The 27,205-nt window shown below is 39.3% G+C and overlaps 1 protein-coding gene across 9 annotated transcripts in view; it reads right to left on the bottom strand.

Annotated features, from left to right (window-relative positions):
* The window catches only part of LOC136855915 (bumetanide-sensitive sodium-(potassium)-chloride cotransporter-like), a 120,150-nt gene extending 94,856 nt beyond the window's left edge, over window positions 1–25,294 (bottom strand). For 6 of the 9 annotated variants that reach the window (XM_067133377.1, XM_067133378.1, XM_067133382.1 and 3 more), the window contains exons 1-2: window positions 24,947–25,249; window positions 12,311–12,376 (exon numbers count right to left, since the gene is read on the bottom strand). In XM_067133377.1, coding sequence (XP_066989478.1) covers window positions 12,311–12,376; window positions 24,947–25,222 — 342 coding nt within the window. In that variant the 5' untranslated portion in view covers window positions 25,223–25,249. Of the gene's footprint in view, window positions 1–12,310; window positions 12,377–24,946 lie in introns of all 9 variants that reach the window. The other 3 variants (XM_067133380.1, XM_067133379.1, XM_067133384.1) reach the window with 3 other exon arrangements.
* Window positions 25,295–27,205: the final 1,911 nt, after the last annotated feature.

The following is a 27,205-nucleotide window of genomic DNA, read 5'->3' as shown; positions in this document are numbered from 1 at the left end:
GACACACAAAGAGGCAGATAGATCAGACGCAAGAAAAGCAAACCAATCAACCAAGCTATATGCAAGCATGAATAAACTAGACAGAAAATATCATCGAGATTTTCCCCCCACCACGAAACACCTCATCAAACCTTGAAAACAAAAAATACAAGACCGTATTAAAACAGATTTGCTCTTAACATTTCCATATTCATAGCTAATTAAAGCTTCTTATTTAAACGCGGTGAAAAATGACAGATTTTTCATTTATTTCCCGGAAAGTGTCCGCTCTATCATGTTGTCCCGGCAGGTGACTGGTACCAGCTTGAGTATCAAATCTTCAGTTCTCTCTCTCTCTCTCTCTCTCTCTCTCTCTCTCTCTCTCTCTCTCACACACACACACACACACAAGCATTCGTACATCTACGTATTGCCATATAATTCTGTATATTTTAGATACAATCTCTCTCTCTCTCTCTCTCTCTCTCTCTCTCACACACACACACACACACACATGCATTCATACATCTAAGTATTGTCATATTATTCTGTATATTTTAAGACACAATCTCTCTCTCTCTCTCTCTCTCTCTCTCTCTCTCTCTCTCTCTCACACTCACTCTCACACACAAAACACGCATCCATACATCTACGCATTGTCATATTATTTTGTATAATTTAGACACAACCTCTCTCTCTCTCTCTCTCTCTCTCTCTCTCTCTCTCCACGCCCAAAACTGGACCATGAACGTCCCTGGGCCACCTCGCCCAAGACGAACCACACACGAACTGCAAGACCAGAATATACAAACTTCCGAACAAAACTGGAAATTCAATGAAGAAGAGACGCTGGAACTGGAAGCTCTCAGACGTCAAACAAGGTCTTCTACGGGGACAGAACTCAACAAAAAAGGAATTAATGCATCGAGATGCAAATGCACTGTGAATTGGGGATCGAGACTACGTGACACCCCACAGACTGGAATTTGCCAAAAGATGATTCTGTACACTAAGTGAAGTTCGATTTTTTCAAAGGAAGTTCTGTTTGACCATCAAAAAGGAAAATTAAATCTCAAAAAATGAAGACTAGAAGAATTTACTTTGTGCTGGCAACCACATCTGGTTCAAAGCAGCTCAAGAAACTGGAGTTGCCAAACGAACATGATTCTGTAAAATACATGAAGTTCGAATTTGTCAAATGAAATTCTATTTTACCAAAAAAACAAAAATTAAATCTCTCAAAAGGAAGCACTGAATCTGAAACAGGGGCTCTGGAGAAACTCGACTCTCTGTGACAGATCGGCTGTACATTCTTGACTGACTGATTAATCTATTTACTTATGTATTTTTGGGCAAACTCATTCATTCTCCTTGAGAATTAATGGCCATTGTCACAGAGCCTCGACGTATTACTATAAACTCCAGAACTTACAATCAACAAACGAGGCTGAAACTTCAGGAATACCAAAAGCAACGGCATGACACAACAGGCCCAGAGAAGACGCCTGGTGAACAACAGCACGCTTAGCAGAATACCAAACGCAATACCAAATTAGAAAAGTCCTAAAAAGGAATATTCGTCTTCCCGGATGTAGCACCTCTGTGAGAGGGATGCTTGAGATTCGGTGAGAATGAGATACAACTAGTGGCCACCTGCTTGATACAGAGGACGCCAGTCCACTGCAGAAGTTACTGGAGAACAGAAGGAGATCTGAACTTATTTACAAATATAAGTGTGGGGCTGATCAACTGTTACCATCACCCAAGGGCTCTGTTTTTCCCAGATCACAAAGCTACCAAAGGACGAGGTATAAGATAAGATGGAAACCTGACAACAATATTATAGACAGGAATGGGGCAACCCTGTTAGTTAGTGACTCACACACACCAAAGCCTTTGTTCCTCCAGCCGACAGATCTACGCTGATACAGGATTACAGATTCAGTCAAGGTTATCCTCTAGGCACAAAGACCACAAAGAAAAACTGATTCATTCGTCCCTACTTTGATGAACTGGCATAAGCCATTTTTCCCCCATTCTGAGAAAATACGCCTCAAACATTCTGATATCATTCAGAGCTACTAATCAGCTCATCTTCTGAGGAAATTTGGCTGGAAAATCTGACAATGTAGACAGCTGAAATTTTGATATATTACAGATCATCAAAAACTGAGACATTCTGACTGGAAAACTCAAAAACTTTAAAGGTAAAAAAAAAAAAAAAGGGATACTCCAGTTCGTCAAAACACAATGAACATCTACACCTTCCCCTACGCCCACCAGGCGAGGTGGCCCGGCCAAGACTATACGTACAAAAACGCACCTCTGATGAATTTCAGTAAGATTTGCCATTCAAGGAGTGTTTTCATGATGCAGGGACTACGACAGCATATGGATGCCCAAACCGAGACGGGCACGAAGGCAAGAATGTGCTGAGACACTTAGCAAGTAAATGGCTATGAAACTTTTTTCACTAGCTAGCCCCTTCAATAGTTTTATTTTTTTTATATTTATACACAGGACGTACGAGAATGCTATGCCTGATTGATGGCTATGGCGAACGTATACAAACAAACAACTCTCTGGAAGTTTGTTCAAAAACGCATCTGATTGTTATACTCCCATCATCTTGAAAACTTACAAACGCATCTACAATAATCCACAATGTTACACCTTTCTGAGGACCTACAGGTACTCTGAATACAAACACACGACTAAAGAATTCATAGACATGAAAAACCAAAAAGAAGCATCACCTAAAGCCAGGCACTGTTATGAACACAGGAGGTCTGGTGCAGCATCCGAATGACTTAACCCATTCAAGAGACTGGAGGTGCAGTTACAAAGGTCAATGCCAACTTCCCCTCGCCATATGGCCGAGTGAAATCTAGCCATTCACCAGTCGGGGCTACAACGCCGTGACGTCATTAATAAGCCTGATATCACGGAAATTATTCATTACCCAGCGAGTGGTGGTGGAACTGCTTTATTAATGAGGACGTGTGGAGTTGTGGCCGCAGAGAGAGAGAGAGAGAGAGAGAGAGAGAGAGAGAGAGAGAGAGAGAGAGAGAGAAATGGTGAGGCCTCTTGCATGGGCATATTTCATTGTGTCCATGTAAGATGGCAGACCATTTTCCTCTCTCTCTCTCTCTCTCTCTCTCTCTCTCTCTCTCTCTCTCTTTACATATACATACATACATATACATACTGTATACACCTGCCTGGCGATACACAAACCAAACTTGACGACAATATTCAAAAACCTCCATAAATTCAAACGACCAAACATACAGCACACTTACAGCCCAACATCTAGGTACACTGAATGCAAACAATGGGCAAATTGAACAGGTAATTCTCTCTGAATGGTAGCTGTCAGACTTGAACACCTGACACAAGATGCAACCGCGGGATCCATCTCAACCGGTGATTGGGTTGACCGGTTGAGTCAACCTAATAACCCAACTTAACCAATTGAATTAATCTGTCAATGCCGATGACGCAATATTGAAAGTTTCACGATTCCAAAAATCATTTCAGTGCCATCTTTCTGTTCTTGGACATTCCTGTCTCAGGCAGTAAATAGCCACCCACTCGAGTTGGGAAAGTGAGTTCACTCGTGAAACACGGAGGAAAGAAGGGAGTTCCAGAATGTTCGACATTCTAGAGACTACCTAGAAGTGATGTTCAACGAAAAGTTCAACATTCTAGAGACTTAACATCTAGAAGGGATGCTGAATAAAAAGTTCACCATTCTAGGGGCTAGTGCCTAAAAGGGAAGTCCAATAAATGCTAACTGTCAACCTAACTAAGCAATCCTCACCCCTGCCCCCATCAACAATAACCCCTTTGTCATGGACCCTTAAAACAGGATACAGAATCACCTGTTAGGTTACACTGATAAAAGCCACAGACCTCTGATTCCATGAGACGACTTCAGTGTAGTTGTTTGAGGCTTAGGACAGTATTTCCTTTCACTCATTGTGTAAGCCGACACATTTTCCAGAGAGAGAGAGAGAGAGAGAGAGAGAGAGAGAGAGACCTCGTTAAGCTTGAAATATAAGGAGTGTCTGAAGAAAAGGACATATTTTTATGAAAAATATGCTAATTATAGAACATGATGCGCTTCATATATAAACACAGGTCCCATTATACCTAATCAGTTAGGTAACAAGTAAAATATCTTCATTATCTTAATTACACGATCTCACTGAACAAGCCACAAGATCATTTAGAACGAGTCGCATCCCTAAGACCCGAACCAGTGTGAGAAAAAGCACAACAAACAGCAGAAAACAACAACAGCAAAATGTGTCTGGGGCAAAACCTCAAACACAGCAATGACAGAGAAACTAAGCAACATTCACCAACAACAAAAAACCCTACAGACACTCAGACCCCAAACATCCTCTAACCTACAGGCCAGCCAGCCAGCCAGCCAGCCGCCCATACCACCACACAGGACAGGACACCACCTGCTGGCAAGGCAACATGAGGGCATACTCTCCTCGTCCTCCTCCTCCTCCCCACCCCTCACTCCCCTCACTCAAGCTGTCAATCAAAGGCAGTAAATAGGGCTGCAAGGATATGTCAACGATTAGATTGGGGGGGCTCAGCAGTAACCAGTATGAGTGCCACTCATGTGGGACTGGGTATGTGGCCTGCTACAGAACGCGTGATGTCGCGGCATGCGGTAGCCATTTGGCTGTGCGTATGCTGTATGTTCGTAATGTGTTGACGGTGATGCATACAATAGCAATACCTGTACAGCATAAACTGTCTCTACCATCTACTAAAGAGGCATTTTCACCAGTAGTCTAGCTATCTGCTCTAGTTCGTTCATGCTGCAGCTTCTTACCGCTCTCTGAACTTCAGCTTCACTGTACAGTGTTCCAACAGTAACAGAGAAGCTCTACCTCTTCTGTGACCTACCTAACTATCACAATAAGGGTCTCAACTTCCCTCTCTCATCAAATTGCTCTTGTGATGCAATTCAAGCATGGAAACTTCTTACTTGACATGTTTTGTGATGCTAAACTCTTGGGACACCATCTATCACATTTGGTGTACACAGTACAGAGTTCACCCTGACACCTTTCCCACAAAAACCAAGTGGCCACTTTCCTGACAGTTATTTTCCCTTTGTGTCCTTTCCAGGGACCTTAGCGTTGCTTTGTTTACACTGATTTTTAGTCCCTCCCTCTCAAATCCACTCTTTCACCTTGCAAACTTTTCCCCTAATCCCTTACTCAAATCCTGCTTCGAGCACTAGGTCATCTGCATGTAGCAGCTCCCAAAGAACCCCTTTTCTGCAAGTCTTTGTAGTTCTTCCATTATTACGATAAACACCAAAGGGTTTATAGCTGGTCCTTCTAGTTTTATGGTAGGATAACGTTGTTATCCTAAAGCTTCTTCCTGGTACACTTTGCCTTCATAATGTCTAGTCAGTTTTTTGTCATATATATATATATATATATATATATATATATATATATATATATATATATATATATATATATATATATATATATTGCCAAAATATACCTACGCTAAGAAAGAATTATATCACTGCTAAAATCATCCAGAATTCTTCAAACGAAGAAAACCTCTTGAAACGACGAATGGGACTTCTTATTATTCAACCAACACAGCTGTTTTGAAACCAAGTGTTACATCGCAAAAAAAAAAAAAAAATCTCAGTATGACATCTGCGCAAAATTTCGCATTCATAGTTCCGTAAACTCGACACGAGGAACTCCGGGTCGTTGACCTTTACTTTGTAACGCCAGTTTCGGAGAAACAATTGGGTATTAGCTTGACTTACTCTCAATTTTGGGTGGCTATCCATGAATAGTAGGTGGCGTTGGTATATACGACCCTGTGACGATTTATGAAACTTGTGACTGAGGCCTCAGGGTCTGTTGTCAGTCTCAGTCTGTCAAAACGGGACCCCAAATTTATATGGTATGAGTAAGGATTGAATCAGTATGAGTATCGTGACTGATTTCAACTCTGGAACCCACGTGGATATGAAGCAACTTCAAACTGAAACCACATCGATAGAAAACAACTTGAAATATACACCACATGGATATAAAACAACTTGAAAGGGAAACCACATGGCTATAAAACAACCTGTGAGGGAAATCACATGGATATAAATCAACTTGAAAGTGAAATCATATAGATATAAATCAATTTGAAAGTGAAATCACGTGGATATAAGTCAATTTCAGATTGAAATCACGTGGATACAAAGCAACTTGAAATTGAGACCACGTGAATATAAATAAATTTGCAATTGAAATCACAAGGATGATAATCAATTTGAAAGGGAAACCACATGGTTATAAATAAATTTGAAAGTGAAACCACATAGATATGCAGCAACTCGAACCTGAAACCACATGGAAATAAATCAACCTGAATGCGAAACCAGTTGGTTAAAAAAATATTTTGAAAGAGAAATCACCTGGATATAAATCAATTTGAAAACGAAGCCACATGGATACAAATCAATTTGAGAGTGAAAGCAACTCGTGGATGCAAGGGAAGAGTAAAACAACACTTCACCTACGACACTGAGACGGCCATTCAACACTTCCCGAGTCACAGTACACCCGGACAGCCCCAAAATTGTCGCATACAGCCTCGTTCTAGAAGAAAGGTCATATCAATCTAATCTTTACCGTCCCAATAAAACAATTTCCTGTGACCTACAAAAGCCCGTGTGCTGGCAAAAGGCCAGCTAAGCTGAACGGCGGTAAGTGTCATCAAGAGGTCGTTTATTCTTCTCTTGATAAGGACGACAGATCTCGATGACCATAGCTGTTGTCACGCCAGTTAAAGAACCCAGTCAATCGGTCCCGGAAGATGTTTACAATAGGGGTTTTTTAATCAAGAAGACGTTACAACAGGGATTTTCTAATCAAAATAGGAAGTTTGCTCTAAATTGAACACTTCAAGTGCAGGTTGCAACACCCACTTTAAAGCCTCGATGACCATAGCTGTTGTCACGCCAGTTAGAGAGCCGAATCAATCAATCAAGAAGACGTTACAACAGGGAATTTGTAATCGAAATATAGGGTTCTTCGACATCGAATTCCCTCGAAGGAAGGTTATAACGCCCAAATTAAAGGGTCCAGCTTCACCAAGCATTGCTGAACGCACCTTCCCAGCCAACAACCCCATCCCCTGTGACTTCTAACAACCCAGAAATTGATGACAACAACCAATTCTCGCCACTTGAGCTACAACGAGCCCGGACACTTCCCCTGACAATCACTTAATCCGCACCGGGTGATAAAAAAAAAAACTGCCCAACCAACCAGCTTGCACCAGACTGCGCCAGCAGCAGCAGTTATCTAAATCCAGGGTTTCCTGCTTGCCTGCTTGCCTGCTTGCTTGCCCTCTGCCCCTACTGCTCCTTCTTCCTCATTACAGGGCGTTAATTCGGACGTTTGTCCGGCCGAAAGCACGTCCAAGGCCGCTGCGGATTCGAGAGTTTGAGTCGGAGGTCGTTGAATAGAACAGAACATAGAATTCGGGCCAAAGGCCAAGAGCTGGGACCTACGAGGTCATTCATCTGTTGCACTATGAAGCAATCGTTAGATATGGTTGAGGAAAGTCAGATGGAGGAAAGAGAATATGAACGGAGGTACAGTAAACTAGGAATGAAAGAGGGCGCAGCTATATAGGGGCCTGAGGAACGGACACTGCAAAGAACCTTAAGTAATGCCTACAGTGCACCGCGTGAGGTCGAATGTCCTTGTGAGCTCGAGAGTAGGTAGATACAACAGAGAAGAGGTTATTAATCTCTCTCTCTCTCTCTCTCTCTCTCTCTCTCTCTCTCTCTCTCTCTCTCTCTCTCTCTCTCTCTCTTCACTGCGACCGTGAACAGTCGACTTAAACAAACACCTAATTCAGTGAAAGTTTGTGGCTCGACCATATATTCCTCGATTGTGAGACGAGGAGAGAGAGAGAGAGAGAGAGAGAGAGAGAGAGAGAGAGAGAGAGAGAGAGAGAGAGAGAGAGACTGTCAATGGGCATTACTTCTCACGCTACAAAACCAGTAGGAAGTTTCGAAATTAAATTTTTTTTTGTCTTCCAAAGCGAAGAAAACAAACAATGACTCACAATCTTTTTACGCATTTTCTGTATCACCCAATAACGAAGACATACTTTCAGATATCGAGGTCATTTCATGTTTAATATCTCCAAACTTTTATTTTCGCCTTATCTCATTCGGTTATCAGTGATAACGGGTAACAGAAAAATTAAAGGAAATGTCTTCTGAACTGATGCAACTCTTCCGAATGCCTTCGTAGCTAGTCAGGATTCGTAAAGGTCTAATATTATATATATATATATATATATATATATATATATATATATATATATATATATATATATATATATATATATATACGTACGTACTCAATAATGACATCTAGGTACTGAACTTTATCAAGCAACAGGAAATTAAATTCATGACAACAAGTGTGACTGCACTTCCTACCTACCAACATATCTGTGTCAAACCCGATATACTGAACAGGATCTAATGTTATTGTAAAAAAACGTATGATATGTTATTACACTGTCCTAAGTCATGGCGTAAATCATTGTATAAAACTGATGAGATTGATGCATTACTCTTGTTCCGCGTCACAAACATCCATAAACTTTCATTGGAATACACAACAAAGACAGCCAGGTCCGGATCCGTTTCTCATTCTAACCAAAAATAAAAAAACCTTGGCTAATCTCGTTCCATGTCTCCAGTGGAGTCCGTCACATAGGCAGCCAAAATCCGGATCCATTTATAATGATATACTCTGGCCTATATTACATCGATCCATACTGTCATGGGCTTTTCAAGATCTCTCGAACAGGGATGTTCCCTTCCAAAAAATATTATAAAAAAATCCTGGATTTGGATCCGGATCCATACCAAAATCCTCCCACTTTTCTCATGTTATTTATGCATCCTTCCACAAAATCTCCCCAGATCAAAATATGCAAAATTAATCAAACAAATCCTGGATTTCAATCCGGATCCATACCTAAATCCTACCACTTTTCTCAAGTTATTTATGCATCCTTCCACAAAAGCTCCCTAGATCAAAATATACGAAATTTATCCACACAAATCCTGGATTTCAATCCGGATCCATACCTAAATCCTACCACTTTTTCTCAAGTTATTTATGCATCCTTCCACAAAAGCTCCCTAGATCAAAATATACGAAATTTATCACACAAATCCTGGATTTCAATCCGGATCCATACCAAAATCCTACCATTTACTCTCAAGTTATTTATGCATCCTCCCACAAAATCTCACCGAATTCCACTCACGCCCTAACCAGACATCCCCTGATGAAGAAAAAGGAACGCACAACAGAAAAGCGGGCTGAACAGGTGTAAATACACCGCTCCCATCCAACTTGCGTTGGCGGAGGTGATTACAGAACTCACGGTGTACAAAATAATTACAAATCGTCACACGTTAATTCAGGTGTCCTACAACAACTGGTGTTCGAAATTGGTTTTCCAACATTAGCCCAGACTTAATCACCTGATCCAGTGACACCAATTTGTTTTTCATCCGGTTTATGCCATGTAAACAAACATAATAATTATCAAAGGCGAGCTATCATTGATGAGTCATGGCAATAATTATGATAATGATACCAACAGCTGCATAATAATGAAAATAAAAATGATGTGGTTAAATAAAAACAGCTGTACAATAATGAAAATAAAAATGAAGTGGTTAAATACCAACAACTGTATAATAATGAAAATAAAATCAAAAGGAGTGGGGCGCGCTTGCGCGCGTTTTAGAGAGCACTTCCTCAGGCAACCACCATCGAAAAAACACAGATTACTCTCAAAATCCTGACCTATTTCAAAATCTAATCACTATTTCTTGACGAACAGCCCACGCCTCAGTGAAATTTCAAAGCATTCCCTCGATAGCCTCTTGAAATATAACTCCTACAACAAAAACACAAGCAACAACAACCTACAATTACAACAGTTATAAAACGTAAAACCATGCAATTCACCTGCACACACGATAAACCATTGGCAATAGGACCAAACATTTATCAAACACTTAAAATCCCATATTGCCAATCCGGTGCCCCAAGTTAATGGGCGCATCGTGGCCTGTGCAAATGATGAGTAACGAATTCGTTAACGGAGATGAACGAGGGCGGCCATTTTTAAACATTTCGGGGTTAATTGGTCGTCCATAGAAGATTAAGGTGTGCGAGGACGGGGGTTGGGGGGGGATGAGTTCCACTCTCAGCTCCGCCAGGATGGAACCCTTTTTCAAAAAGCTGTTTATGTGACTGAGAATAGAACAGAATTCAGGATTTAGGCCAAAGGCCAAGCACTGGGACCTATGAGGTCAATCAGCGCCGAAATGGAAACTGACAGTCAAAAAGTTTGAAAGGTGTAACAGGTGAGAAACCTCACAGTTGCACTATGAATAAATTGTTAGGAGAGGGTGGAAAGGAAGATGGGGGAAAGAGAATATGAACGGAGGTACAGTAAAAGGAATGATAAGGGTTGCAGCTAGGGGCCTAATGAGATGTTGACAGGTACCAATAGAACTTTCCAAACTATTCCTGCGGTTACAGTCTCAAAATCAATACAAATAATGTCGTCTTGTATATGAAGATGCTATTATTATATATATACTGTACATAGTGTATATATATACATATACATACATACATACAACCACCACAGCCACAACCGAAAATCAGAGCCAGGAAAATACCCGACCGACCCCGAGAATGAAAACAGCTACGACGGCGACCCTTCCGACGTCCACACACCTGCGACAGGTAGCTTAATGAGCCGGCTACGCAACTGAGCCCACTGACTCACAGGCTAATGACACCCGCAAATGATGATGAATAATATGCCTGCAAACGCAGAAGGTAACACCAAAGCATTGAGGGGGGGAGAGGGGGGGGCGGTGAAAATGCGGGAATATCGAGAGAATAGTTTGTAATCCCGTTCGTCATATTCTTTGGAAGCTTCAGGAATTTCAAGTCCGTGGCCCCTTTGGTGGGGGTTGCTCCATAGGGATAGGGTTCTTCGTCTTCTGAATAATAATAATAATAATAATAATAATAATAATAATAATAATAATAATAATAATGGCCCGATAGTGGGCTTGTTCCATATGAATAAGGTTCTTCATCTTCTGAATAATAATAATAATAATAATAGCCCGATAGTGGGCTTGTTCCACATGACTAGGATTCATCTCCTGAATCATATAATAATAATAATAATTCATTATAAATTACAGGCTCGAATTAGTGCTGCGGGACAGGACAAAACCAGTTGCCCCAAGCGAGTCGGAGAAGAATAAAACCAGTCGACCAGGAGATACAGAGAGTGAGGGAATATGCTACGGAACGAGTAAGACCCACCTACACGCCAATATGGCTTTGAATGGGATAGCTTACAACCAGCCAGTCACTTGAGTTCCGGGTGATATAGGTGTAGCATGGTATGGGGACATAACAGGGCAGACCCACTGGCTATTTCTTGTGATTGTATTAGAAGTCGGCCCCACCAAAAAAAAATTATTTTTTTCAGGCTTTACAGTGGCGAAAAAATCAATAAAAATAAATCATTCAGTCTCAATACTGAGGAAATTTACCTTATATATATATATATATATATATATATATATATATATATATATATATATATATATATATATATATATATATATATATATATATATATATATATATATATATATATATATATATATATATATATATATATATATAAAACACTCAGAAACACCTTCATCTATCTCGAGGAGATATCAATCAGAAAAAACGCATAAGTACATTCAGAAAAGACACAAAAAAAAGTGAAAAAAAAAACTCCCCCTCGGTGGATGGATAAGTAAAAAGTTGCTCTACGTAAGCATGCAGATTCTAAGTGCACAAAAAAACACACTATTAATGGAAAAAAACTCGCAGGAAAAACACTGAAGAGTAACTATGAAAACTCGCAGAAAAATAACACACTCAAATCGCTACGAGGAAAAAAAAAAAAAAGGGCGAATAACAGAATCAAAACGAAAACTAAAAACTCTAAAATGGTCCAGCCCGCATTTGTCTCGCAGCATCACGGGTGTGAGAGAGAGAGAGAGAGAGAGAGAGAGAGAGAGAGAGAGAGAGAGAGAGAGAGAGAGAGAATAAAACTAGGGTCACAAGACACACACACCTGTGCGGCTCAAAAACACTTGTTTTTGTATTTTTTTTTTTTTTTATAAATCACACACCTGCTTCAACGCTGACACGCCGCCTTCCCGCAGAAACGGGTCCTCCACCCACCGATGTAACACTACCTGCAATCGACACTTGTTAATGAAGTGACAGAAAAGTGCAAGTGTGCAGGTACAATGGATCTTAAACCAGGTAAGGCAAAGACGAGCTATCAGGAAACAGAAGCACTTATCATAAACCTATGAACTGAATCATGACCACTTAACAAAAGCACTTGTTACTTGGCACTGAATCATGGCCACTTAACGAAAGCACTTGTTACCTGGCACTGAATCATGTCCATTTAACAAAACTTTGCACTGAATCATAGCCACTTAACAAAAGCACTTGTTACTTGGCACTGAATCATGACGACTCAACAAAAGCAATTGTTACTTGGCACTGAATCATGGCCACTTAACGAAAGCACTTGTTACTTGGCACTGAATCGTGACCACTCAACAAAAGCACTTGTTACTTGGCACTGAATCAGGACCACTCAACAAAAGCAATTGTTACTTGGCACTGAATCAGGACCACTCAACAAAAGCACTTGTTACTTGGCACTGAATCATGACCACTTAACAAAAGCACTTGTTACTTGGCACTGAATCATGACCACTTAACAAAAGCACTTGTTACTTGGCACTGAATCATGACCACTTAACAAAAGCACTTGTTACTTGGCACTGAATCATGACCACTCAACAAAAGCAATTGTTAATTGGCGCTGAATCATGACCACTTAACAAAAGCACTTGTTACTTGGCACTGAATCATGACCACTCAACAAAAGCACTTGTTACTTGGCACTGAATCAGGACCACTCAACAAAAGCACTTGTTACTTGGCACTGAATCATGACCACTTAACAAAAGCACTTGTTACTTGGCACTGAATCAGGACCACTCAACAAAAGCACTTGTTACTTGGCACTGAATCAGGACCACTCAACAAAAGCACTTGTTACTTGGCACTGAATCGTGACCACTCAACAAAAGCACTTGTTACTTGGCACTGAATCATGACCACTTAACAAAAGCACTTGTTACTTGGCACTGATTCATGACCACTTAACAAAAGCACTTGTTACTTGGCACTGAATCATGACCACTTAACAAAAGCACTTGTTACTTGGCACTGAATCATGACCACTCAACAAAAGCAATTGTTAATTGGCACTGAATCATGACCACTTAACAAAAGCACTTGTTACTTGGCACTGAATCATGACCACTCAACAAAAGCACTTGTTACTTGGCACTGAATCATGACCACTCAACAAAAGCACTTGTTACTTGGCACTGAATCATGACCACTCAACAAAAGCACTTGTTACTTGGCAATGAATCATGACCACTCAACAAAAGCACTTGTTACTTGGCACTGAATCATGACCATTTAACAAAAGCACCCGTTACTTGACATTTTATTGAGAGTGTTGATAAAACTGACCCTCGCCACCGGAGGCCAATAACACTGACGACCAAAATTGAAGTCCAGGTGAAGTCACAGTGAAGTCCAGTGAAGTCACAATGAAGCACAGTGAAGTCACAGTGTTCTTGCTTGCGTGACGTCACATCAAAACATAGGAGACTTCAATTCTGGGCCGTCGTAGACTATATATATATATATATATATATATATATATATATATATATATATATATATATATATATATATATATATATATATATATATTATTGGCATCTCGGTGCAAAAGTTTGTGCGTGAGTGATATTAAAAAAAAAAAAAAAAAGGTTGTAATGCAGTCTTAAAGCATTAATCCCTATGCCATCATTCTCATCATTAACCCATTTACTTAACTTACTTATCATACGTCCTGACGGATGCTGGGAAAATCGGTTACTTTTGGGAGACAGAACATGATTTTAAAATGGCATATACTTTTCGGATTACTAAAATACAGTGTGAATAATTTGTTGTGCCACAACCTACAGCGTAATTGACAGTTTGTGAATGGTTATAGAATGGAATTCATTTCAATATAACCCTTCAAGATTAACTGAAATATATCCTTCCGAGTTATAAAATTATTGAATTTACTCTCTACGCGAGCTTTCATGAAAAAAATCATACATGGTACCACTGAATAACAAAATTAATTAAAAAATCCGAATTTTTCGGGAGAAACTAAATTTGGCTTTTGACCCTGAAAAAAAATATTAATCGATTTTTTAACAGACTGACAACGCACAAGAACGTAGATACTATATGAAATTCAATTAAAATCATTACAAAATAACAGTACAATAATATATAAAATCATCTTCAATTCCTCAAGAAAACGTCTATTCTACCTTGAAGTCGTACAAGCTACCATAAAACTATCGTACAGAGAAGGGAACGCAGAGTTTAGGCCAAAGACCAAGCTCTGGGACCTATGAGGTCATTCAGCGCTGGAAAGGAAACTGACAGTCAAAGGTTTGAAAGGTGTAACAGGAGGAAAGCCTCGCAGCTGCACTGTGAATCAATTGTCAGGAGAGGGTTGAGGAAAGTAAGATGGAAGAAAGAGAATATGAAAGGAGGTACACTAGAAGGAAAGGGGTTGCAGCTAGGGGCCTACGGGTCACAATGACCTTGACCTCTTCAGACTGTACACCACACACAGTACCTGGGCATTAATCAACGCATAGACAGCACGACTGAGGTCAATAAAACTTGCAATAATGATAGCAACATACTACAGCGTACACTGCAATCATTCACTGACGCATATTCAATTCAAAATGGATTTCAGTGGAAGAGGGACATTCTTTAACAGCCAGTCGCGTCGCAGCTAATGCAGCGAGGAACAGATTATTATTATTATTCTTATTATTATTATTATTATTATTATTATTATTATTATTATATATGAAAGAGTAAATGTCTTCTTAAAACGACTGTTAACAGAATTTGACCCTACATTACACTGCCACTATTATAGTAAGAACAAGAAAATTGGAGAGAGAGAGAGAGAGAGAGAGAGAGAGAGAGAGAGAGAGAGATTATATTCATGATTTATGAATACGTTCAATTGGTTTTACCGAGGTCTTGAGAGAGAGAGAGAGAGAGAGAGAGAGAGAGAGAGAGAGAGAGAGAGAGAGAGAGAGAGAGAGAGAGAGCATAAAAGGTTTATACTCCTGACATATGAATACCTTCAATTCGTTTTACGATAATAGCGTGACTTCACGCTACAACGCTTAGACTACTGTCTGCGCTCGAACAATATCAAACAATCTTAGTCAATCGCCAAAAAAAAAAATAAAAAAAAAAATAAAACACTCCACGAGAATTCCTACTAAAGCCACTTACGCTCTCTGGGCAATCGAGTCTTTCAAACGCAAGAAACCGGTCATTGAATTCACACGCGGCATAGTAACTGCTAAAATACATCATCACTATGCCCCAGGGCCCTCCATCATCACTATACTCGAGGCTGAAGATTGTGCTTTCGCCACTGTCATCATACTCCAACCGGCGCTGGTTTATGCCTACTCACCATTCATTCAAGGTTGAAGTTTTTTTAGACCTATTCACTATCACACTATCACTATTACGCTGATAGTTTGACCGTCATCATCACTATTCCGAGAAAACTTTTTTTTAGCCTAGTCACCATCACCTCCATGGCCGAAATTCTTACCCAACTCAGAGCCATCACTGTGTCTAGAGTTTACCCCACCTATCATCATCACTATACCGTCAGTAACCATGAAAAAATAACAGCTCCTATCACTATCGCGCACTGTATTTCACTATAACATCAATCGCCCATTCCTTACCCCATCCACAATAATGGATTTCACCCCTGCAATGATAATTCCCCTAGGAGGTTTTCGTGAAAATCTCCATTGCAACCTAACAAGGGCAATGATTCTCCCCCCTAACCCCACGTTGGGGGTAAGTAGACCCATTTCACTCCCTCCAACCTCCTCCTCTTTCCTCTTTCTCCCCCCCCGCCCCCGGGGTCCCCAACATACCCATGAGGTTACCTCATAACCAGCGAGAATCGGATAGGGCAATCCGGTTTGCACCAGTTCGCGGTCGCCCCAGAAAATGCACAGACTACTCTTCGGCAAGTTTGGACCGCAAGAACAAAGAGGCACGAAGTCCCCTTATTTGACTGCATGCACGCTTGCTAGGAGACAGTTGTGGTCCTATTTGAGGTGCCTGTACGTCAAGTTCGTCTGTCTATGAAGTTTGAGCAAGACGGAAAGTCCCCTTGTTTGACTGAATCTACGCTTGCTGGGAAGACAGTTGTGGGCCTATCTGAGGTGCCTTTAATGTTACGTTTGTCTGTCTATAAAGCTCAAGAAGATCACGAGAGCCTGTAGGACTGTTTTGTCCGTTCGTCTGTCGTCCTCAACCCTAGCTGCCCAAGGTAAGAGTTGCTTGAGATTGCATTTTCAGTTGCCCGACCGTTTTTTCCCCACCAGCCATCGACTGCACTAGACCCAAGCTTACTTTTCCCACCCAGGCGGGTAATCATTCCGCCGTCCAAAACTTCGCGTAAGCTCAAACATCCTGAACGTCACTCCTTTTTTTTTTTTCCCGGTGCTTGGGCGTCCGTAGCGTAGGCAGAAAGAGAAAGCAGTGCTTAGAAAAACGCGCCCTGAAAGCATGCTTGATTTCCTTTCTGGCTCACCAAGATAAAAAAAAAAAAATCAAGTCTCAGTATCTTATGTTGTCGACTGCATTGACCCGTCGCATGAATAATCCTCGTTCTCTATACGGCTCGACGGTTAGATATTTTCTTCTCATTTTCACCTGCTTTAGAAATCTCTTTGAAGCCTTTAGCGAACTTTACGGCAAAGAAGAGCAATAAAATAAAAATACCTCGCAAATATTTGGCTAAAATAAACGCTTATGATGAAGGGTTTCTTTTTAAATGTTTGCAGTTCTCGCGTTCGGTTATAAAACCGGTTTCATTACGTCATATTGTCATCCTGTTTGCAGACTTTGTCATAATGCAAGAAGGGTTTAGAGGTGTCCTTGAAAAGTAATTAATTGTTTATTATATATGTTTTCAGCTAAGCCATACGGATGTTTCATTATACTACACGTTCGCAATTATTATTATTATTATTATAAGCGATAAGCCATGCAGATATTTTATTGTACCACACGTTCGCAATTATTATTATTATTATTATTATTATTATTATTATTATTATTATTATTATTATTATTATTTTGAGTCAAATCAACATGACTACTTAGCCACATAACTAAGAGGTACCTCCAAGAGGTACTTCACAGAAGAGACTCCAGTCCACTCCCGTGAATATTTGCATAGCATTATCATTATTACTGACGCCATAAAATAATAAAAAAGTTATCATGGTCTGAACCAGTTTATCAATATTGTAGGACCATTTCATTTTACAGTTCTCCTATATTCGGTGTTAGCATAATTGGGGTTAAGGGTCGATGGTCCAATAAACCCTTTAGGGGTTGGGGTTGGGGGAGGAAGGTTAAGGACCTGTTAAATTCTGCATTGAAGAAATGAATAGTGAATGAGGTTAAGGAGTAGTGAGAGAGATGGGGGGAAGACGGCCAGCGAGGATGAAAGCACTTTAAATGGAAAGGAAGTTGGGGCTTTTTTTTTAAAGTAATACCAGAAAGGAATTCGGGGTTTAAAGTTAAAGTTGAGCTTTTTAAACAATAATGGCGAGGCATTGGGTTTTGAAAATAAAACGCTTTAAGAAAAAGAATTGGAATTTTCAGGTCAAAATTATTTTTATGCAATTATGGAAAAAAGATGGTTCTTATAAATACAATAATGGAATTAAAATAAAATTTTTTTATATGAATTATTAAAGGAAAATAATTATTCGAACAATAATGGTAGGGAATTACGTTTTTCAAATACTTTGATATAAAGGAATTATTTCAAAAGTTGACAAAGGAAGTATTTCAAAAGTTGATAACTTCAGGTTTATAAAAATATTGGAAAAGTGTTTTTTTAGGCAAAAAAAAAAAAAAAAATCAGGCTTCTTCGTTAGAAAGAGGGAAGGAATCTAGTTTCTTCGGCGCAATGGAGTTTTCTGTACAGCCAGGGCCCATCAGACTTTCAGCCGCGGCCCGTGAAACTTTCAACAACGGCCAGGTGGTGGCCTGTGCTGTTGGCACCTATGTCGTTGCCAGACGCACGATTATGGCTAATTTTAACTCTGAATAAAATAAAACCTGAGGAGGCTAGAGGGCTGCAATTTGGTATGTCTGATGATTGGAGGGTGGATGCTCAACGTACCAATTTGCAGCCCTCTAGCCTCTGTAGCTTTTAAGATCTGAGGGCGGACGGAATAAGTGCGGACGGACAGACAAATTGCCATCTCTATAATAGTTTTCTTTTACAGAAAACTAAAAATGGAAATAAAATACGACAAACATAATAATGGGGAGAATTTTCCAAATTGTAATGAAAATTAACAGGCTTTTAATGCATGATAAGGAGGAATTCCTTATTTAAACTTATGACGGTGCTGAAAATATATTAGAAGGAAATTGGGTTCAAAACATAATATATAAAAGGTCTGAATTCTTTAGATATAATCTCTCAACAGACTAAAGTTTCCAAGAGAATTGGGCATAGTAAATGACTCTCGAATAATCAGCTAAATCAGTGAAAAAAAAAAAGATTGCTCCAAAAATGAAAAATTAAGCTTCAATTTCGCCTATCAGAAATATTTCATGTGGGAAATAAGCACCGCAATAGCATAGTCTTCTACTTAAAAAAAATGAAATATGACTGGAAATTATATTAAATAATTCGAACACTTGGGAGATATTTCATGACTGCATTACTTCCATCTGTGAATTTTTTTTCAGATAATATTTTCAAATCCACATCTTTAAAATCACATCTCCAGCCTTGCTGACGGATGTCAAAAAGGCTGATGGATGTCAAAAAGGCTGATGGATGTCAAAAAGGCTGACGGATGTCAAAAAGGCTGATGGATGTCAAAAAGGCTGACGGGTGTCAAAAAGACTGACGGATGTGGAAAATACAGAAAAAATTCGTCCAAGAGTGATCACACTATCAAATATTTTCGGCCCCTAGCTGCAACCCCTTTCGTTCCTTTTACCGTACCTCCTTTCATATTCTCTTTCTTCCATCTTACTTTCCTCAACCTTTTCCTAACAAGTGATTCATAGTGCGACTGCAAGGTTTTCGTCCTATTCCACCTTTCAAACCCTTTACCGTCAATTTCCGTTTCAGCGCTGAATGACCTCATAGATCCCAGTGCTTTTCCTTTAGCCTAAACAAGGTGTCATAAAAACAAACGCGAACCAAACTGCGTAAAAAAAATGACCTGAAAACCCAGGCATCAAAAACACACACACACAGAGTCTAGGATGAAACGTGACCGATGACGTCATAAAGCAAATCCTCCGAGACTGTTAGGTATCACGGCTGGATGCAAGATACGTACAAGGGGGTATAGGGGTACCTTGGTACTAATGTTGGAGATGGGGGAGCGGGTATAAGACCCGCAGAAGTCACCGATGTCCTAGCTTCTGGTGAACTGTGTTGAAAAGATATCGAATAATCGAGCTTTTTATATCAATAATTCTTTATAGCACAAAGACAACTATTTAATCAATGGAAATGTAAGGCTTCTTAAATAACATAGTCATCTAAGCAACACTGAATCAACAAAACAGCCTAAGAGATTACGGAAGCAATGTGACCATCTAAGAAACTCGAAAATGAACAACTCTGGATGCAACATAGTTACCAACGCCACATAAGAAACAACTAGGCCATCATAGCTACTACGAAATCAACATGGCCATCTAAACAACTCTGGAAGCAGCATGGCCATTCATTCATGCGCCTCTGGAAGCAACATAGACACCAAAGCAAGTTTAGGACAACATGACCATTTAGGCCTATGCAACTTAAGAGCAAGATAACCAGTCACTGATATGTAACAAAGGCCTTTTAGAAAACGCTTATGAACTAATGATAAAGTAGAGAAGCCATTTAAATGGTGAATATCATAGTTAAAATTAGACTAAAAAAATTATCAGATAGGTCATAAACAAACCAACCCTCGATTTCAGAAACATAGGCCTAAGAACCGACCACGCAAAATCCAAACATGCGCCTAACCTAAACTTTCAAAAATCAGTGTCCCAATAATCATTCAAGCATTCAAGCAGTAGAAAAAAAGTAGGAAAGAACTGAACAAGAACCACACACGCAATCGTGAATGACATTCCTGGACGAGAATAGAAGTACTGATTATCAAACCAGGAGCATAAATGCTATCAAAGATTATCAGAGAAGAAACGTGAAATGTGTCTGATATATAACCATGAGTATAACATTTAAGAAGCAAGGATTACATGACCAAGCGAATAACAGATAACCAGCCCAAAAGAATAGACCAAGAGTACTAAATTTTAAATGTCGGTCTAGGAGCATGAAACCCATTTGAAAATCTCTCACGACCAACTCAAGGAATCCTGCCAGATATTATGTAAAGTCTGAGAATTGCTTGCCAAAGCAAACAGTTACCTCAAAATTACACGAATCGGTGACCACGATACAAGTAAAAAATGAGCCGAAGTTTCTTCGGCGCAATCGAGTTTTCTGTACAGCCGCTACAGCGTATAATTAAGGCCACTGAAAATAGCTCTATTTTTCGGTAATTCGGTATGATGCTGCGTGAGCCGCGGCCCATGAAACTTTAACGATGGCCCGGTGGTGCCCTATCCCAAATCGTTGCCAGAAGCACGGTTAGGCTAACTTTAACCTTAAATAAAATAAAAGCTACTGAGGCTAGAGGGCTGCAATCTGGTATGTTTGATGATTGAAGGTTGGATGATCAACGTACCAATTTGCAGCCCTCTAGCCTCAGTAGTTTTTAAGATCTGAGGGCGGACAGAAAAAGTGCGGACGGACAGACAAAGCCGGCACAATAGTTTTCTTTAACAGAACACTAAAAACGGAAAATGGTCAGGCGGGGCATAAAATGTCAAAGAAACACGACCAACAGGGTGTAACCGATGTGTAAGTGTGTGTATGTGCGCAGAATACAGCGCGCACAAACACTTTTACTGTATAATACCTCGCATAACCGAGGGTGGTTGGAAGACGGAGGAGAAGGGAGAGAGAGAGAGTGAGAGAGAGGGGTGGAGAGGGGGGGGTCCTTTTGACCTCCTACCGAAAAGCTACTTTCTCTCAAACCTCCAGCAAGAGGAACTTGATCCACTACGTAAGATTCTCGGAGGAAAATCTTTCCTAACCTTACGCTACCACCAGCCACTTTCTCTCTCTCTCTCTCTCTCTCTCTCTCTCTCTCTCTCTCTCTCTCTCTCTTCAATAGATCTGTTTCTCCCTTATATACATATAAATCCTACAATGTCTGTCAACGGAAACTGCACACGTAAACGTTCAATCTATTTGGCCTATATACAATATACAACATTCTCATGGCGTATTCACACAGACGCCTTTAAAAAAAAACGGGCTGGAAAGGGCTGCCTCAAAGAACCTCCCCCTCTTTAAAAAAAGGGGGGAGAGGGGGGGGGGCGAAAGGCTATGACCACCATATAGTACGTTCTTCAAAAGTGGCCGCTTAATCACACACTATTGTTCGCAGTCCTTTCATCGCCATTTCGACCGTTTGATAGCAATGGCGTTTTTCCGTTCGCGAATATATAAATATCGAATATGCGGATTTAATTGTTTTCATAATGTATATCTTCCAATAAATCTCAACAAACACTCTTTTAAAAATAATTTCCACATGCCCTTTCACTATTCACAACCTTTTCCAGTAATCTATAAAGCATGTTCTTACACAATTCACAATCTTCTCATACAATCGCGCTATAAATATTCCAATTGTTCAGTCCATTTTCAAAGACCTCTACACCTGTTCTGAAAGCCCACTATACCTACAGGTCATGAAATTTATAAAATAAACATATTCCCTTTATCAATATTAATACTTCGGAATTTGCAACGCCAGTACACGGTCAGTATCAATCGGATCACTGCCATAAAAACGCATTTACATGAAATAGGACATTATTATGTTTCCCAAGTCCATTACGGTACAAGACATGTGCAGTTTAACCTAGGGCCTAATATAGGTCTATGGTGGTTAGGCCTATTACAGAAATTGGGATTAGATGCCTGTCTTTTTCTTTCATTATGGGAACAACTTTAATTATTTGCAGTCCTTGCTATGACCATCCAAAATATCCCACTACAATAATGTCTCGCCTACACAAGTTTAAAAAAAAAAAAAAAACCTGTCTAACACTTTCACTCTCGGCGTCTCGAGGACGGGAAAACATTTTAAGTAAGTTACTTAATATAAATCAGGTTAAAATCAGATGTTTTACTCCTGACAACTTTGGCATGTCAATGTTCATTCACTTGCCATGTCGTTTCATAATCAAACAACACCACATTTGAAGATCAACAACTAAAGCTGTTATGTCTACGATAAATTACGCCATTATATTCCTACCAAATGTTAAAAAAATGTTCGAATAAAGGACTGCATAAAAATTACATTCCTAGGCCTACGCCTTAATAGTTTAGCTGATCATGTACGGTTTCTAAAAAATGCCTTACTAGGCCTATGTCCCGATAGTTGAAACTATCAGACCTATGTCCAAATAGCAAATGCTATTAGACCTATGCCCAAACAGTAAATGACTATCAGACCTATGCCCAAATAGCAAAGGATTATCATGCCCGACCCAGCGAAGCCTCTAAAGAGCTAATGTCTACGGTCAAATCAACCCATCTTTAGTATACGAAATTACTTCGTTCATATCCCCACGATCAATCAACTGAAATCAGATACGACAACATATGTCACTTTTGCCCCAAAAACATTGGAATTAAATCCGGTTCCTTCGGATATGTTGTTGAAAGGAAAACGCTTCATTATCGTAGATTTACAAAGGTCAATCGATCAATTTGTTGGTGGCATCTTCCAACCGAGGTCAAACAGTAATCAGTTTAAATCGCAGTTTATCTGATAGACTTCTTGAACATTGCCATTGTAAGCTATTGCCACAATTATCGTTTTAAAAATAAATAATTCCAAAGGGAATGAGCCTCGTTAACTTCAGAGGCGCCACTGAAAAAATTAAAAAATTCTGGCTCGAAATCCATTCTAAAACCGATAAACACGCCTTGGCTCACAGCCGACATATTTACATAATACATCCCCAAAATCCATTCATAAATTTATGAAATATGAACCGGCAAATAAATAAACAACAGGTGAATGCATCGACTCCCAACTTAACTGTCCAGCCTAATCGCTAGGCCTATTTACATTTGCAATGCTTTATTCTGACCCTATATTTTGAATGTTTTCCCACACCTGATAATAATAATGACTAGGCCTTGGGTAAGCATTAACAAAGAATAAATATCAGTTCAATAATGATGATAATCTGGTCGCATGCTGATATATAACGTTTTATTACAAGACGTACATTCCACAACCTTGTCGATCACTAGGCCTGTTAGATAAAATGACGAAGTTTTGGGTTAATTTCATTCAAGTAAACTAGACCTGACTCTACAACTACTACTACTACTACTACTACTACTACGAGAGAGAGAGAGAGAGAGAGAGAGAGAGAGAGAGAGAGAGAGAGAGAGAGAGAGAGAGAGAGAGAGAGACTTAAAAAAACCGCACTGTCAACCCTACCTCTTACCCCTTCGTAAGTTAACCGGTTTTATATAATATATAACTAATAATATTCGTGGTACCTTCACATCACAGTCGGTTCATTATTTAATGTAAAATTATTTAACGAAATAATTATTTGACGAAATTATTCACTGCCACTCAATTATTCCTTCGAGGAAATGAAATGACATTTTCACCGTGAATTATTCGTGGTAATTTTCACTAATAAAATACAAAAACAAAAATAAATAAATATCCGAGTGACATTTTCTTAGTAGCACAACGATATATCACACTTCTCTGTTATAATAATGTATATTAAATAATGCATAATGTATAATAAATAACGTATAACTAATGTATAATAAATGTATATATTTTTTCTTCACACAAAAGCAGCTCAAGTTTCGATACAATATAACGTATAATAAATAACGTATAACAAATAATGTCTAGTATAAATGTTTTTCTTTGCACAAAAACATCTCAAGATTCGATTATTACTGAATAAACAATGTCCGTGATTGGGGCACAAACAAATAAATAATAAACAAATAAATAATTAAAAAATTCCGTCCGTTTCTCTGCCAATTATCAGTTATTTTTTATATATATAAAAGCAGTTTCAAGCTTCGACTGTTCGTAAACTGTCCGTGATTGGTTCACATTCACACGCGCAAGCACGCACGAGTTCGCACGGACACAAATATAAAATAAATAAAGGAATATCGCGTCTGTTTCTTTGCCAGTTATTAAAAAAATAATTTAATATTTTTGTTTTTATACACAAAAGAAACTCCAACTTTTGACTGTCAATAAAATAATAAAAAAAACATTGTCGTGTCTCCACCGACACAATTAAAACAAACAAAATCCCTTCCCTGACGCCTGTCATCTAAGGAGGGTGGGAATCTGACCCCCCTCAAAAAAAAAGAGTGACCTCTGACCCAAAGTGAAGGACTGACTTACCTGTTGCTCCCTATAAGTGTTGTTGTGAAGATCGTCCAAAGTGGGTCTTGCCGACCCGTCCACAATCGAGTTTAGGTTCCTGTAGTGGGACTCCTTCGGCAGGGCTTCCCTCGTCAGGTAGTGGCGCAGGGACTTCTGGTACCTGGTCTCGTACACGCTGTTTGACCTGTTGGAGTGGGTCGTCGGCGACAGGTGCGCCTCGTCGCCGGCGTCGTGACCGCCCGACGCCATGCGCGAGGACTCCAACTCGATCGTATCTATCCCCTCTTGACTCATGGCGATGACTGACTGCAGACGACGCGCTACGCTACTCTTTTAATGCTTCGTGCGCGGCGGCGTTCCAACACTCTCGCGCGCGGCGTCGCGGAGGCTCGTTATTTAAGCCGTTACCGTCCCATGCATACACAACTGTCGCTAAACTACTCTGAAATCATTCAAAATGTCGTTATCATTATTGCTCTCAGGCTTTCGTTTCGATGTAACGCCCGTTTTTTCAAAAAATCGACGCCCAGGTAACTTTTTCTGTCAACTCGCCTCGAATTAGCCACCTTGCAATAAAGTCTTGTGAAAAGATGCGATCGGGTTTCGTTGCATATCATTACCGGTGAAATGTCGATTATAAAAAACATTTAAATTATACTTATCATCACTCATATTTTATTAACGGAAATGGTATCTTAACACCAATTAAATATATGCCTGGCAACTGTACGTAACCCCCACTACACTCGGCATCAAATGTTGCCCACGTGAGATCAACATAAATATTAATTTGGCAAGCTTGGTACCGCAGCCGTTGGTACACACATCTTCATAATAATATTACTATCTAGAGAAAAAATAAGGACTTGTGTCAGTAAGATAAGATTACAGCTCGAATTCTGATGAACCGGCAGACGGGAATTGGTATTCACACGCTAAATATGAATGAAATATTACGACAAAATTCCCTCGCTGGTTTAATCACAATCAATTTCCGGTAACCAAGATTGTGAAAACTCCTTGTATCGTAACTATAGGATAATTCCTTAAGTTCTCTAAAACCGCCTTTATATCGAAGTATTTAAAAGGTTTTACCTTGGCCACAGGGTGTTTCTTGACGCAAGAGAGCGGGTGGGACTGCCCACTGTTTTTTCATAATTCATGATTTAATATTTTACATCAATATGGCTCTAAAAATAGTCTTATCGCAATATGAATGTAGACCAAACCAATATTTTTCCATGTTTTCCTAAATACTAAAGCAACCTACACTCTATAAATTATTATTATTATTATTATTATTATTATTATTATTATTATTATTATTATTATTATTATTCAGCACAAACCGTTTACCCCACTAAGAAAGGGTTCCAAAACTTAGAGATAATAATAATTATTATCATTATATTATTCAATAGGTCAACGATCGACCAGTTCTAAAAAGAACCCTATGAATGATTAATATCATTCTTATTAACCGTATCGCCTCTTTATCTCATGTAGATTGAATTAATTAGGAGAGAGAGAGAGAGAGAGAGAGAGAGAGAGAGAGAAATCGTGGCTATGCCTAGCTTCTAATTACCTTCGTTTATATTGTCCTATAACAGTGAATATTTTTTTCTTCTCTCTCTCTCTCTCTCTCTCTCTCTCTCTCTCTCTCTCTCTCTCTCTCTATAGGAACTTGAAAGCATTTAAATACATTGTATATATATAACCGGATACTATATAAGAACGTTATTATATATTATTAAAGCATTAAATACATTGTACACAGCAACCGGAACTAATAAGAACGTTATTATTATTATTATTATTATTATTATTATTATTATTATTATTAAATCTTTTGGGATGAGGTTTCTAGACCCATAACCTTTTTAAACCAGGCCTTTGGCCACCAAAGTCGTCTAGCTACCATGTACCTAATTCACTGCTTAGATCCAAAGGGGCATAATATTTAATGTATGTATATACATATATATATGTATGTGTGTATGTATGTATGTAGATATATGTCAATCTAACAAACATCTTTTATCTTTGACAGAAAAAAAATAATTATCGTGCCTCTTTGACCTCAAAAACATTCATCTTCACAGGAATTATTTACGAAATTCGCTCGTGTGGGAGTATAATACCCCGGGCATCGGACGTGCCCAGGGCACTTACAGTACATACAATAAAGCAAAATACCAAGGAATACCCAGGATCTGTAGTTGCACAGTAATATGACTTCATTTGGGAGGAAATAAAACGCTGCTGGCATCGCGTTGG

This window comes from Macrobrachium rosenbergii, chromosome 33, assembly GCF_040412425.1.
Source record: "Macrobrachium rosenbergii isolate ZJJX-2024 chromosome 33, ASM4041242v1, whole genome shotgun sequence".
Taxonomy (NCBI): Eukaryota; Metazoa; Arthropoda; class Malacostraca; order Decapoda; family Palaemonidae; genus Macrobrachium; species Macrobrachium rosenbergii.
The sequence above is the reverse complement of the archived record's forward strand: the minus strand, read 5'-3'. Positions and strand labels throughout refer to the sequence as shown.